The sequence below is a fragment of the Clupea harengus genome, chromosome 18 (assembly GCF_900700415.2).
Source record: "Clupea harengus chromosome 18, Ch_v2.0.2, whole genome shotgun sequence".
Taxonomy (NCBI): Eukaryota; Metazoa; Chordata; class Actinopteri; order Clupeiformes; family Clupeidae; genus Clupea; species Clupea harengus.
In genome coordinates, this window is record NC_045169.1 from 1,628,227 (window position 1) to 1,643,438 (window position 15,212).

The 15,212-nt window shown below is 42.8% G+C and overlaps 1 protein-coding gene across 1 annotated transcript; it reads right to left on the reverse strand.

Moving 5' to 3' along the window:
* Positions 1 to 482: 482 nt before the first annotated feature.
* Positions 483 to 15,155, reverse strand: senp3b (SUMO specific peptidase 3b). Its single transcript, XM_012822227.3, has 11 exons — positions 14,950 to 15,155; positions 13,301 to 14,086; positions 12,971 to 13,123; positions 12,762 to 12,873; positions 12,241 to 12,388; positions 9,312 to 9,359; positions 8,741 to 8,818; positions 8,374 to 8,511; positions 8,190 to 8,273; positions 6,795 to 6,845; positions 483 to 1,104 (listed from the first exon to the last, which is right to left on the reverse strand). Exons 2-11 carry the CDS (start codon positions 14,046 to 14,048, stop codon positions 994 to 996), a joined length of 1,671 nt encoding a protein of 556 aa, XP_012677681.2. The 5' UTR covers positions 14,049 to 14,086; positions 14,950 to 15,155; the 3' UTR covers positions 483 to 993.
* Positions 15,156 to 15,212: the final 57 nt, after the last annotated feature.

The window sequence follows — 15,212 nt, forward strand, 5'->3', positions numbered from 1 at the left end:
AGACAAGCAGTCCAGCACGGGACTGAAACTTGCAACCTCAGGCATGGGAGGTGGGCTTGCTAGTGCGGAGGCTAAACCCATGGGTGTCACTAGCACTGAAGGTGTTGGTAGTGAGGTTTACTCATTGCACAACACTGTACCTGCTGGCTACTGCTACACTCACCCCCCGAAACCTCACCCCCACTCCGGGTCATGGCACCAATGTAACCTGCATTGCGTGGAACAGCAGTCCAGCTGGCTAGCATTACACACATGTACCAAGCAAGTCCCCACCACTGTGTCTGAACCAGAAAACCTGGATCTGACAATACCAGCACTACACATTCATAGCATGCACACAATGAACGTTGATTTGAATTCTATTAAGATATGATACTGGCACAGATTAACCACCATAATTGTCCTCTTATTTCTCCAGGCAATAAAAACCACATTGACATACCATTGACTGTGATAAGAAAATTAAACGCACCGACATCAACTATGACTTCATGAGATAAGATTTATTTAAAAATAAAGTCGCAAACATAACCATCTTGATCCATTTCCACATTTCTTACAGTAAGCATAGCAACATGTGTACTGACATGGAGAAAAAACAAGACCTGGAGAGAAAAAAAAAAAAAAACGAAAAAAATAACAAACTCGAACCCCTGTGTGACTTCTCCTTTCCCCGGTAGCGTGAGTCCCAGCCCTGTCCAGAAGCCCTTCTGATGGCTCACCTTACTGCAAAACTGTGTCAACATGGTAACAATAACAGTTGAGTTGGCCTCTGTCAACCACAAAGAAATAGACAATATATATATATTTATATATAAAAAAAAAAAACTAAAAAAAAATTAAAATAACCAAACATGTGGATGGGAGAAATGGGCATGGTCAAGGACCAATCATCCTCTGTGTAGAGTCTCTGGTTTGACTGACAAAGATGGAAAAGTTTCTTATAGTAGGGCTCTGCTTGCAGCCGGGGGACAGAACTGTCTCGCACAGACATTACAGCGAGAGCCGGCAGTGGCACAGTTCTTTGTACATGAGTCGCCTCAGTTTGGGCATGTCCTGCTGGCTGAAGCTGAACGGCTGTCCCAGGGCCAGACACTTGCAGTACTAGAATGAAAACAGAAGTTTTCATTAAATACAGGCAAATACAGTATACATGACATACATAAGGTTAGTATATAGGCTTTAAGGCTCGACATACAGTGCAAAAACATTTGACTGGTAGTGTAGGACACATTACGCTTAGATCACAATTCTTTTGACATATCTTGAGAAACTTCTGATGAGTTGATGCTAAATTATGGTTTTGATAAGAGTTTGTATTGCCTGCATGTAGAAAATAGCACTTTCTTAAGCGAGACTTGCTGTTCATCTATAATCTCTGCCTTCTGGAATATTTACACCGATGAGCCAAAACATCTCACGGATGAGGTGAATAATGTTGATTAGCTTGTCACAACGTCGCGTGACAAGTTCTGGAATATATCAGAGGGCGAATCATTTGTCCTCTAGTTGACATGCTAGATGTGGGAGACATGTGCAAGTGTAAGGGCCTGTGCAACTCTGACAAGGGCCAAATCAGTGTGGGCCAGATGACTGCGTTGGAGCATCTCCAAACTGTCAGGGCTTGTGGTGCTCCTCCCAGTCAGCAGTGGGCAAGCACCTACCAACCGAGGTCTAGGAAGGGACGAACCACGCCGCAATGACAGGATACGGACACCCAAGGACCAGTGGTGCACGAGGGGCAACTAAAGGTACCCCATCTGGTCAGAAACAACAGAAAAGGTAATGATGCACACGTTGCAAGAAAAAAAAATGACCCGTCCACCATCGGAAGGATCTTGCAATCGTCATGAAATGGACATGGGGACACTGGGAGAAGGCTGCCCAGTCGGGTCAGTGCCATCTTCTTTTACATGTTGGGCCAGGTACATTCCATTTACCAGGGGGACATTATAGCACCATAGTGCACTGTGACAAGAGGCATATAATGACCCAGTTAGGTGGGAGTCATAGTGTTCCCAGATGTGTACAGGTGCTGCTCGTGTTCCCAGATGTTTACAGGTGCTGCTCTTAAAAGGTGAATTAATGAGAGTGCACTGTTTATTAAGATAAGCAAACACGTGCAATCTAGTTCTAGAGAAGGCCATCACATTTGAGTAGACAGACCATCTTAAAGTTTGTGATTTTCAAAGTTTTCTGCTTGCCTCATCAGCTATACGAGTCAGACATTGTTTCTGTTCTTCTGTGCATAATACACTTGCTGAATGTGTGGTGTGCTGTATCTGTGCTGACATTCTGTTGATCCATTGTGAAACACACTTTGACAATCCTTATTGTAGAAAGGCTACTCTGAGCTTTCTTCTGTGTCAGGCGTCAATGATCCGTCACAAAGGGGAGAGATATCAAAGGGATGACCCCCCCAGCCTCCACTCCTAGCCTGCAGTGCCTTACCAAAGTATTCAACCCTTCTGGAAGTCATCACCCTTTTATGGATTAGAAAAGATTCTTACACATATTTTCTCAAACAGCATTTTCATTGAGAACACTTTCTGCTCTAGAAGATTTCTAAAATAAGTTATTTGTCTAGTAAAATGAATTATAATTCCATTTAAAACTAAAATATTCTGCTTGAAAATGTTGGTGTGGAGCCTGTTAGATTTAGGTGAGTTTCATACGTCAGACCATAGCTCAACATACCAGATCGTACCTCAATTTGACCCCCACTCTCTGTTTGAATAGCACCAGGCCAGAGCCATCAGGCTTGGCTCCTGGGCTTTTGTCTATGTTGAGGAGCCATCAGGCTTGGCTGCTGGGCTTTTGTGTGTCTTGGAGCCAGAGCTATTAGACTCTGATTCTTGGCTTTTGTCTACAGCCACGACAAGATGGTTGAAGCCAAACATATTAGCATTTATATGGCCATACTTGGTCAAGCACACCTCCCCTTTGACCACCAGACACACCCACCCCCTCCCCTATACACCTATGGCATTGTTAATATGTTAACTCTACATTATAAGAACTGTACAGTTCTGTAATGTAAAAGAGAACTATCCTCGCAGAAGACAACGCTGCCTCGTGGCATGCGACCGTGCTGTGCCTAGGTTACTGTGGCTAGCGTCGGATTAAACATGTTCTTTCGCTAAGCTGTAATGTAGTTTCATTTTCGCCAGCATTGCAAGATATAGCATTAGGAGGTTTGCGTGTGTCAGTGTGAGCTAAAGACTAAAGTCCCGACTAGGGCAATATAATTGCCTTCATATGAAATCCATTGACTGTCAACCTATAGGCCCAAGTAATGTAAGAAGAGCTACCAGATCATGTAAAGGCATCTGTATATTCAAAAATAGAGAGAGTGTAACTCTGAGTAATGACAAGCCATAATTATTTGATTAGAAACGGGAAAGTTATTGAAACATTGTGGACATAGAACCACATTATGATTGCACTGCTGTCACACCCAGCCTACGTGATGCAATTAAGCGTGTCATTGAACTGATATCAGCACATGTTTGATGGGCTTCAGAGGGCAGTCAGATATCAACACTCAAGATATCTGTGGATAAACAAGAAACTTAAGTGGACAGAGGACTTGTGTCTGTGGAGATATTTAACTATAATGAAACATGTGGGTTAGTAAAGAATGTACGTGAAAATAATGTGTGTCTTTACACTGGTTGGCACAAAGGCTTTTAAAGTAATCATACATCAAGTGATCCAACGATGGCCACAGGACCATAGTGAGCCTGTTGGGAAGATACACCATGGTTCTCAACCACTTCAGGACCCTAGTGAGCGTGTTGGGGAGATACACCATGGTTCTCAACCACATCAGGACCCTAGTGAGCGTGTTGGGGAGATACACCATGGTTCTCAACCACTTCAGGACCATAGTGAGCGTGTTGGGGAGATACACCATGGTTCTAAACCACTTCAGGACCATAGTGAGCCTGTTGGGGAGATACACCATGGTTCTCAACCACTTCAGGACCATAGTGAGCCTGTTGGGGAGATACGCCATGGTTCTCAACCACTTCAGGACCATAGTGAGCCTGTTGGGGAGATACACCATGGTTCTCAACCACTTCAGGACCATAGTGAGCCTGTTGGGGAGATACGCCATGGTTCTCAACCACTTCAGGACCATAGTGAGCCTGTTGGGGAGATACACCATGGTTCTAAACCACTTCAGGACCATAGTGAGCCTGTTGGGGAGATACACCATGGTTCTCAACCACTTCAGGACCATAGTGAGCCTGTTGGGGAGATACACCATGGTTCTCAACCACTTCAGGACCATAGTGAGCCTGTTGGGGAGATACACCATGGTTCTAAACCACTTCAGGACCATAGTGAGCCTGTTGGGGAGATACGCCATGGTTCTCAACCACTTCAGGACCATAGTGAGCCTGTTGGGGAGATACACCATGGTTCTCAACCACTTCAGGACCATAGTGAGCCTGTTGGGGAGATACACCATGGTTCTAAACCACTTCAGGACCATAGTGAGCCTGTTGGGGAGATACACCATGGTTCTCAACCACTTCAGGACCATAGTGAGCCTGTTGGGGAGATACACCATGGTTCTCAACCACTTCAGGACCATAGTGAGCCTGTTGGGGAGATACACCATGGTTCTAAACCACTTCAGGACCATAGTGAGCCTGTTGGGGAGATACGCCATGGTTCTCAACCACTTCAGGACCATAGTGAGCCTGTTGGGGAGATACACCATGGTTCTCAACCACTTCAGGACCATAGTGAGCCTGTTGGGGAGATACACCATGGTTCTAAACCACTTCAGGACCATAGTGAGCCTGTTGGGGAGATACACCATGGTTCTCAACCACTTCACCTCATGCCACCATGGGCGAGGAGCGAGGGAGCTCTTTCTAGCTTTGGCAGAAATTCAGATAAAGGTTTGGTCAAGGTAAAATGTTATCCTATTGTTCTTTGCAATGACAATCTTTTTTGAGTTTAGCTTAAAGACTTAGGGGACTAAAACACAAGCTATTTTGGTGATGTGTAGACTTCATAGAGAATGAAAAGCATGCGCAGTAAGCTTAAAAAAGAAAGAAAAAAAAGTTTACAGGCATCAAACCAAAGCAAAGGGGCTTGGTGCTGAATTGATGGCCTCGTTCATGAATGTAGTTCATGAAAGTTTAGTGGCTGTGGAAAATGACAGGGAGATCATCCTCATGATCATCATATAAGAATCCGAAGCATTAGAGACCGACGTAGGTGACCAAAGGCGGTGTAAAATACACCACTCCAAAGACCTAGAGCCTTTTGCCGCCCTTAAAGAACTTCATTACGAAAAACACTGTGTTTTGTGCATTTTATGCCAGATTTAATTGGCGTTGGGTAATTTGGACACTGTATGTTACGCCATTTTAATGATAAAACACATTAGAGAAGTGACGTTTATTGTTCAGTTTGGCCTGTGATAGTTGCAGCTGGTGTCACTGCAAATATTTGGTCTGGACTGGCCTTAAAGGGATAGTTTACCCAAAATGACTAATCTGTTATCATCTCTTTGGTCTGAACTGGCCTTAAAGGGATAGTTTACCCAAAATGACTAATCTGTTATCATCTCTTCACCCTCATGCTAGTATCAACCTATTGAGTATTTTTTCTTTGGAATGGGAACTTGCAAACAATGGCAGCTTTTCTCTGTGAAGTGACAGGTCTTCTAAACTTCCGAAAGAATAAAGAATACGGGCACGCGCACGCACACAAAAGAAAACAGACACAAAACCCCCAGCTCAAATTCAAACATGATAAACATAACTTGTGCATGGCACCACATGACAACTGGCCCGGAACCCATCAGTTGGGTCTATGAGAACAAACTGACTTCTCATCTGGCCAACTCTGATTTCAGAGGTGGAAATCAAAACGTTTTCAGTGACAACAGGGGCTTCTGGCATGTCGCCCACAGAGCAGTTTGTCCCAAAAAAATTAAAACAACCTCTGTTCTCTTTTTACACAACGAAGAATCAGTAAACAAAGAGTGTTAATTTGATCAAAAGTTTAACTTGATGCCATGTTGTTTCAGATTCCTCAAAGCTAGAAACGGAAATAAAGTCAGAGCTGGGGAAAAGACTGGTAGGCAATAGATGACTCCAGAGGACTAGAAGTATGGTACGGGAGTCATAAAGAGTATGGTTTCACCCATGTCTATTTGTGGGGGTTTGAATGGACTGGACACCTTCCACTGCCATGGCGTGAAAAAAGAGCTGATTTGACACTCTGACAGCAAACACCTTCTCCCCTTCACAAAGAGGTGTTGTCTCCGGCATAACCTCCTCACCCAACAGCATGTGCCCAACGCTAGTCTCAAACATTCCCTCCTCACCCAACACTAGTCTCAAACATTCCCTCCTCTCCCAACACTAGTCTCAAACATTCCCTCCTCTCCCAACACTAGTCTCAAACATTCCCTCCTCACCCAACACTAGTCTCAAACATTCCCTCCTCACCCAACACTAGTCTCAAACATTCCCTCCTCTCCCAACACTAGTCTCAAACATTCCCTCCCTCCTCTCCCAACACTAGTCTCAAACATTCCCTCATTGCAGTGTCCTCCTCCATTTGTGCAAATTATTTTCCACTAGGATGAAGAAACTGGGATGGAGAACAGAATTCTCATCTTTGGGTTAACTATCCCTTGAATGTGTCTACACTACTGGTGTGTTAGTCATCTTGGGGTTAAAATGGAGGTCAATGTGGCCAGAAAAAGGGAATTATCTTCTAAATTTGTAAAAACAGACACATGAAAGAAGTGAGACACCCACCTGGAGAACAAATGCCCCACAGTCACTGTCGTTGTTCTGTCTGGCCACATTCTGCAAAAGAAACATTTGACATTTATTGTTCCTTTCTACATTTCTGTGTATACTGTCCAACAGAACTATACCACTGTGCAAGAGAGGAGATTTGTATTTTTATAATTATTATTATTTATTATTTTTTTGAGATAAGCAAATTGTGACATGCAGGCTAAATGAATGTGATAAGCAAATTGCCAAATGCATAGAGCATGTGAGGTGATCATGTATTCTGACAGGTAGACATGTTTGTTCTGGTGGTGATGGAGCCAATACTGTGACCCACTCCTATATTTTGTGAGTGGAGTTGCAAGCCATACTGTTCTTGTGTTGTTTGTGTGACCATCAGTGCTTTCACCACAAATGACGGGGTTATGTATCTGTATGTGAAGTGGATTAGCAGTTGGCGTGTACATTTTATAAGAAGAAAAAGGGTGTTTTTTTTTTTTTTCCCCTCACACAAACACTGAACAGACAGGTATATGACCATTAGGAGCAATTTGTCATATCAGACAAAAAGTGCATGGGATTACAATTGCAGACTGAACCTTTAAATGCAAAAAAAGTCTGAGGAGAGTGCAAGTTAATAGCTTCAGTCTCTCAGACATGTGCCCATAGATGGACATTAGGGCTGAACGATTTGGGAAAATAATCTAATTGCGATTTCCCCCCCAAATATTGCGATTGCGATTTAATATGCGATTTTTTTATTTTATCCAAATTTTTTCCCCAACAAATCGTAATGAATGATTTCAATATGACCAACACAATATTAGATACATTTAGTGTAAAATATTATTTCCCACATTTTACATTTTTATTTAACTGCTCATTACAGAATCAAGAACAACAAATCGGTGGCTTTGCCACTGTGCATTTAAGTAATTTAAACAAAGTAATTGTAAGAATAAACACAAGGCATGCACTTTTTAAACACTGTGTGCAAAATGTACCATCTTAAGAAAAAAAAAAAAAATTATTTTAATTTTTTTTAGACCACGTTTTTAATTGCGAACGTTGCGGTTAGAAAATCGCGTTCTATCATATCACGATTAAATCACAAATGCAATTAATCGTTCAGCCCTAATGGACATTGGACCAAAAGGAGTAAACGTTATGCGAAAGCGTGTGTTGAAAAATCAGCCATTTCCAGCTGGAAATATTCTATAAACATGGCCAACATATTTTTCTGCCTTTTCCAAATCTTTAGTTTTCCGAGTGCTACCACGGAGAAAGTGTAAACTGCACTGCAAAATGAGTTGGATAAGGATAACATGATAGTTGTGGCCTGATTATTCAGAAGCGCATTTCAACTATCAAATGACATTCATTGCTAAAGAAATCAGAGTAAAGTTCACTCACCATTTTGAAAAAACCTTTCCACCCAGTCAGAAAATCTTGCCGTTGTTTCATAAAAGCCTCTGCCTGCAAGTACTTTGCAATGTGCTGAAATGCATAGAAAATAATAATAAAAGTGTATTTAGAGGAGCTATAGCCAACCACAATGCAAACACAAACAACCAATTTGCTAAAAGGTGTCCATTACCTTTGGACAGCGCTTGTTTAGGGTACGTTGGGAGTCAAAGTAGGTGACAGCCTTGCGCTTTATATCGACGCTCACCAGAGACCAGTGCACCTCCAGGTGAATGGGGATCAATAACAGATCCTTCTGGAAGATGTCCACCTGACAAAAAAGGATTGTTACACATTTCACAAATTAGTCATAGGAAAATTACAAATACATTGATCATTTATTTACATATCTAGGATAGCAGCAAGAGTACACCATCAACATAAAGGGGACATCTTATACTTTGGATCAGTCTTTTGACATTTCAAGCTTTGAGTTTTCTGCCCTGTCAGCATTCGTTTTACTGTAGAGCGTTAAGAATAAATGTAAAAAGTGTCCTTACATTTTTTGTCCACCTTTTCACACCATCATAACCCTTTGTCCTCAGCTTGTCGTAGAAGAAACTGTTAAAGAAATGGACCTAAGGCAAAGAGACAGAACACAGTGGGTGCACAGGAAATGAGATCTAACTACTATTTATATTTCCTCAACTATTTTCCTGAATGTACCCACCCATCAGTAAAGGTTTATGTAAATAAATAGTTTCTGTTGTAAATAAAACATGGACTACATTCCATCAAGGGGTTTTATTTTTATGAAGAGTAGAAGAAATCACTGTAATCACCTGATACTTACAAAAAACACTGAGCATAAACTGGTCTACTGAAACATGGCAAATATGGAACTTGCTGTCCTGAGAGTTAACAACTAAAGCATTGAAAAAAAAAAATATGAAAATGGCTGACTGGTACTTCTAACTGATTCTGCCCTTTTGACCAGTTCTGGGCCTCCACAGAATCTCTACCTCCCTTGTCATGTAATGTCATCGTCCCATTTTCAGAATTGAACCAAGTTCTTCTGAAAGCCCATAGACTTTACATTTGGTATGACAGAGGGATTGCTTGAATTCTCACCTTCTCAGGCACTGAATCCATCACAAGGTCTCCATACATATTCATAACCTGGCAAGAAGAAACACATGAAATAAACATTAATCATAGAAATGGGGTGCATCTATGCTCACAGTTCAGGGGAGAATTTTGATGGAACAATGGCAAAGATCAACTTTACTGTCATTTCCCGACTATTAACAGCGGTTTATAAATTGATTTTGTAAAACTTCTGCAGCCCTGCGGTTAATACACAGGTGTGGCCTTGTGACGATGTGACCGTCACTACACATGAGTATGTGCTCTGACTGCCACACCAACGAGCCTGGCTCTTTGGCGTTGCGGTCAGAGTACATGATTGGCACCCTGTAGACCCGGGTTCAAGTCCGGGTGGGGTGACTACGCTCTCCCTTCTCTACAAATGGTGTAAGAAGTGGGATGGCTTGCCGTGAGGTCATCGCAGGCGTGCCCGTAAAACTGTGTGAGGGACCCCCACGTAGGTTGACCCGTGTGAGGGACCCCATAGATGGGTGAAGCACTTGTGTGTGGGGTGCTCTGGAGGAGGAGTGCGGTTGGTGGATGCGCAAGGAATGCCTGTGTGCGTGAAGCGCAAGGGTGCGCTTCCCGAAGGTGAGGGCAGTGTGACGCCACTACACATGAGTATGTGCTCTGACTGCCATACCAACCAGCCTGGCTTGGAGTGCATGTTTGGCACCCTGTAGACCCGGGTTCAAGTCCGGGTGGGGTGACTACGCTCTCCCTTCGCTACAGGCCCATACATGGGAATGCATTTTCTCCACCTGGTAGTTGGTAACGCGCACAGTAACTCTGCCAGGAAAGCGTCAAGGGGTCTCTCCCTCCTTCACATACGAATACCATTAATGCATCAGGTGAATACAACTTGGGATAGAGAACCCATTTTCATTCACACGCAGTCTAACATAATAATAATAATAATAAAGTAACAGAGCGCAAACTTCAGTGAGAGGTGGAAAATAGGCAAGGCCTCATGCCAGTTAACCTAGCTATGAAGTATCCTAGCTATCCATAGCTTACAGAACCATCATTACTTTTTAACCATCCTAGCTATCTCTAGCTGAGGGAACCATCTTCACAGTTGGCAACTGCTAGCCTGTGTTTATATGAACTCATGTTAATATTGTGTGAATATAGATTAACGTTAATATAAAACTCCAAAGGCACTCTGAGGGTTTCTACCTTTTCCTGTTATAATTTTAAATATAAGTTTAGATAAATATAAATATAAGCTAAATTAAGGTGACTAACATCACCTAGATAACTAGTCATCATTTCATGCAAACGGTTTAAGGTTATTTAAACGTTTCCTTAGCTAGTTAGCTAGCATAGCAACTAGACAACCATAGCAACAAAGAAACGCCGTTTGTTGCATAGCCTGAGGCAAAGTTTAATTTTTCAAAGTCAGCACACCAATAAAAGGCAGTCTTGGGTTCAAAGTAATCACAACTACTTGCAGAAGATGTCTTCGCATAGACATTAAAAAATCCTAAGAAAAATAATGGGACATCAATGGAGGAGGGGCTTACACTGATATCAATGTAGTGAATGAAGGTCCCCTCTCCCCCTGCTCAAACTTGTCGATGGTTGCAATTCCCAATGCAAGCATGTCAGAAGATTATCGTTTATAATACTAGATCACCAGGGGCTCAATTAACGATTCGACTTCAACACTTGAGGGTGAGTGTACATACATGTGTGTACGGGGAAGGGATATATTACTTTGTAATACCCATCTGTACTTTAAATGGCTAGAAGCGCTCACACCACATCTACTATTGATAAACCATGGTTAATACTCGGGTGCTCTTGTTTGATAAAATTACATAAAATACTGTAATGTAGTTTAAATATTGTGCTGTTGAAGCCCCATTATGCAAGAATTGGTATGTTTTCCTACTGAGCTCCCCCTAGAGTCGCAGAGTGTAGCTCACTTTTACACCACTATTGTCAATCCAAATTGCGCTTCGAGACCCCCTAATGGACAGTGTACACGTGTATTTATTGACAAGCTGAAGGATATGGTACCAGCAAAGACAACGGCAGAAGCCAAAGAATCCATGTCAACTGACAAGGTAGAGTAATATTATGAGATTTTACAAAAATATGACTCTGCAGAGCACTGTTTGTGACATCGCAGATGAACAAATGGGGACACGATAAAGCACATATACTGTACAGCCAAGGCTTATTTGAACCGAGATTTACGAAGACTGATCAAACTTTTTGGCGTGAGGTGAATTTATTTGGATGCTAGCCTGAGACGGGACTGAGGTTGACGACTTTGGGCATCTCAGTGAGACAGGATTAGGACCGATTAGGCCGATTAGGTAATAAAAAAACATTGGCAAGCACAACACAGCTAATAAGTTATTACCGACTAGTGCAACATATAGAAGGACAGCTCGGCATTACTCAGCTGACTTGCATCCTTTCGTCCGTTTTAGCTCTTGCAAACTAGTAAAAGCCGACTGTTGGTCGGTCTCTTGCTCGGTTACTCTCTTTTTCTCTTCCTGTGACGTCTTCCTCAGTTTTTTTGTCGCCTCTGCCAGGATGTCCACACAGAGAATACCGCGCTAGCTGCTTCTTATAGCTAACAGAAGCGTCTAGTTGTTATTGTGTAATGGTTCCGTAAAGCATTACGTAGTTCTCGCGAGCGGTGTCGCGCCCTGTGCACCAAAGTTACATATTGCAATAGCAGGTGTACCACGCATGCTGAGCAAGTAGCACCATTCTCCATTCACAAGTCAATGTACCACCAAAATTATTTTGAAGCTGTTCTTCTAAGGTAAAATTCTTACATAATGTTGCTTTAATAGTCGGGAAAATACGGTAGAACAACCGCTCATCTAGAGGTCACACATTAACATTAACCTGCAGTTGGGAACTACGAGTTGAACAGAGGTGTTTGCTGTACCTGATCATTCAGCCAATTCTGCCCATACAGAGTGCTGAGGTCATCCATTGTGAGGATGTGCCGCTTGTAGTTGACACGAAACCCTCGCACCATGGCGGTTCCAGGTGACCTCTGGTAGGCCTGAATTACGGATTGCACTGTAGCTTTCCTGTATAACAAAGAATTATAAGTTTAAGTGTGTAGCTTGCTTTTTTTATATAAAGCGACATTCAAATCTTGAATTGTGGTGAAATTATCTATATAATATATATATATATATATATATATATATATATATATATATAGACACACACACACATTATCTTAATTTTATGGTCAAATTCTAGAAGAATAAAAACATACCATATCAGCAGAAAAGTGCATACATGGTAAAAAAGTAAACTGAATTTACATAATACAGACTTAAACTAAAAAGGCAAATTTCAAACTCATCCCAGGTGACTGACTACATTTGAGGAAAACTATTCCCTGACAGACAGGCAACATTTAAAGATGGGGAAAAAACAAGATTATTGAGCAACCTGTGTGGCTGGGAGAAATTCTCCTTGAAGACGTCCTGCAGTTTCTCGACCACATCATCAATATGGATGGGTATCAGGCTTCCATACTGCTGCAAAGACTCATCGAGGATCCCTAAAACCACCCACAAAACAAAGCATTAACCAAATCAGCAACAGGAGATTTATTGGGCCTCTTTCTACATGGATAGGACTAGGTCAAATGCAAATACCATGTAGGCATGTCATGTGCTCTTCTGTGAGGGCCAACTCTATGGGCTTTGGACGCATAGGGGCAAAGTCCTGGCCCCCTGTGTCCCCAGTGCTGACCAATGAGCTGGATTTGGAGTCACCACGGTAGCCATTGAGTCCATATAACCGTAATTCTGTTAAATGGAAAGGTTCAAAACAATTCCAAAACACCACATTTGGTTAAACAATTATTCATGACAATGATGCAAAAAAAACATAGCTCTGAATACTACGGAATTACCTTTTTAGCAAAGTACTAGCAAAAGATCTCCTGGAACTGGCCCATTCCATGTCTTATAATGAGTGCTCACCTGTCTCAGTATCATCCTGTATCTGCTCCTCTGATTGTGAGTTCTTCAGCCCGAGGTCCCGTCGCTGGCGGATGCCATAGGTGCTGTGCTGGCGCCACCTCCGTACCCTCCGGTGCCCCTGCATGCCCATCCTCTGGGCTCGCTGGCGCCACGTTTTCCAGTGCTGCGCAAGCCGAAAGCGCAGACTGCCGTTGGTGCGAAGCCTCCTCCAGCGCCTCAGCCGACGGAGCCTGTGTGTGGACAGCCTGGACCACAGAGGCCGCTCAGGTGAGTCCCCTGCCAAAAGCCGGACCTGCTCCTCTGACAGGGATGTTGTTGATTGTTGTTGCCGCGGTAGCTGATCTGTGAGGGACACTAATGGTGTCTCGTGTGGGGCTTGCCATTCTTCCACCCCATCCAGCTCTTCCCATGGAGCTGCTTCAAAGTCCACCTCCTCATCCTGTTCTTCTAAATCGTCGTCTTCATCTTCTTCTTCTTCTTCGTCGTCCTCCTCTTCTTCTTCCTCCTCCTCCTCCTCCTCTTCATCCCTCCAGTCATCAATAGTATCCTGGTCCATGCACTCTGACTCATTGACCCTTTCCTTCTGGCCCAGTTTGAGATGCATTGGACTGGGCACATGGTTGGGTGAAGAGGCATCCATGAGGTGCCCTGCAGGCATGCCTGCAGCCCCATTGCCCTCCTGGCCCACACCCAAAGCCAGCTCACCCTGCCAGCGGTTTTGTGCCAGGCTGCCGCTGCTGTCTCTCATCGTCCACGGGCACCCTGCAACCTGCGCCAGCTCGCCTCCTGCCAAGCAAGGGGAGAAAGTGAAATTATATTTAGAACATTATTCTTTTCTTTTTTTAGTTTATGGCAATTATTCATCACTTATCTTTTACAGTTACTTGTGTTGTAAGTGCAAACTTTGAGAAGCTGAGGTGAGGTGAGCTATAATGGCTAACGTTTCTTCCAACCACATACCCATATTTCAGTGCATTGCAAAAATGTGATCATTCAAGCACATTGATTTACTTTGCATTTCTTAGCCCTATTAACTTGCACAATTGTAAGTTAGCTATAGTTAGTTAACTAGCTTGGTAGACATTTGCGCGAGCAAGAGGTAAAAGAGTTGGTTAAACAAAAACTTAACGTTGGCACTCTAACGCTAGCCTTGGCTGCGTTAAGGAAAGTAGAAACGTATAGTTGCTTTCTTTGTCGATTAAGTTATGCTATGAACACGCTGTGGCTTTATTGTCAATCTTGTAATCTTGTATAACTGTGACTGCTTATTCCATAAAGCTAGTTAGATAGCTAGCTAGCAAGCAAGCTAACCACCTACCTAGATTAGCAAGCTAGCTATTTTGACTGGTGTAAACAACAGCTAAATTACTACCTAGCCGGCTAGCTAGCTCACCGCTTCTTTGCGGTCGGGAAATAAAACGTAAATTATGGTATTGTGATAATTGTATCACATGCATTGGTGACTTAACAGCAAGATGCATCAAAATCAATCCGTGCGCTGACCACCCAAGTATCGACCACGTACCTGGACAGTTTACGATTGCTAGCTAGCATAATTTCGTGCTGGTAATGCTAGCCTGCTAGCTAAACATGCATAAACATTACGCCCTTTTGGCGTGTGTGTTGAAGGTGATAAACGTGAAACTCACCGTCAAAGTGCAATATTCTATCAGAATACTGTACAAAAAACAACTATTTAAATCGCCACAGGCTTGATGTAAACGCAATTGTGGAAGCGATCCAAAACAGACGCTTCTAATTCAACCTCATTCAATGAACACCGGCGCCTCTTTAAAACGAAGGCACGCGGTTTCCGCGGCGCTTTACTGATGTCATCGGCGTATTGTGTGGTATTGCTATTGAAAGATGTTTAGGTTGGCTGCAAAAAAAAAATGCATATCCTACTTTATTA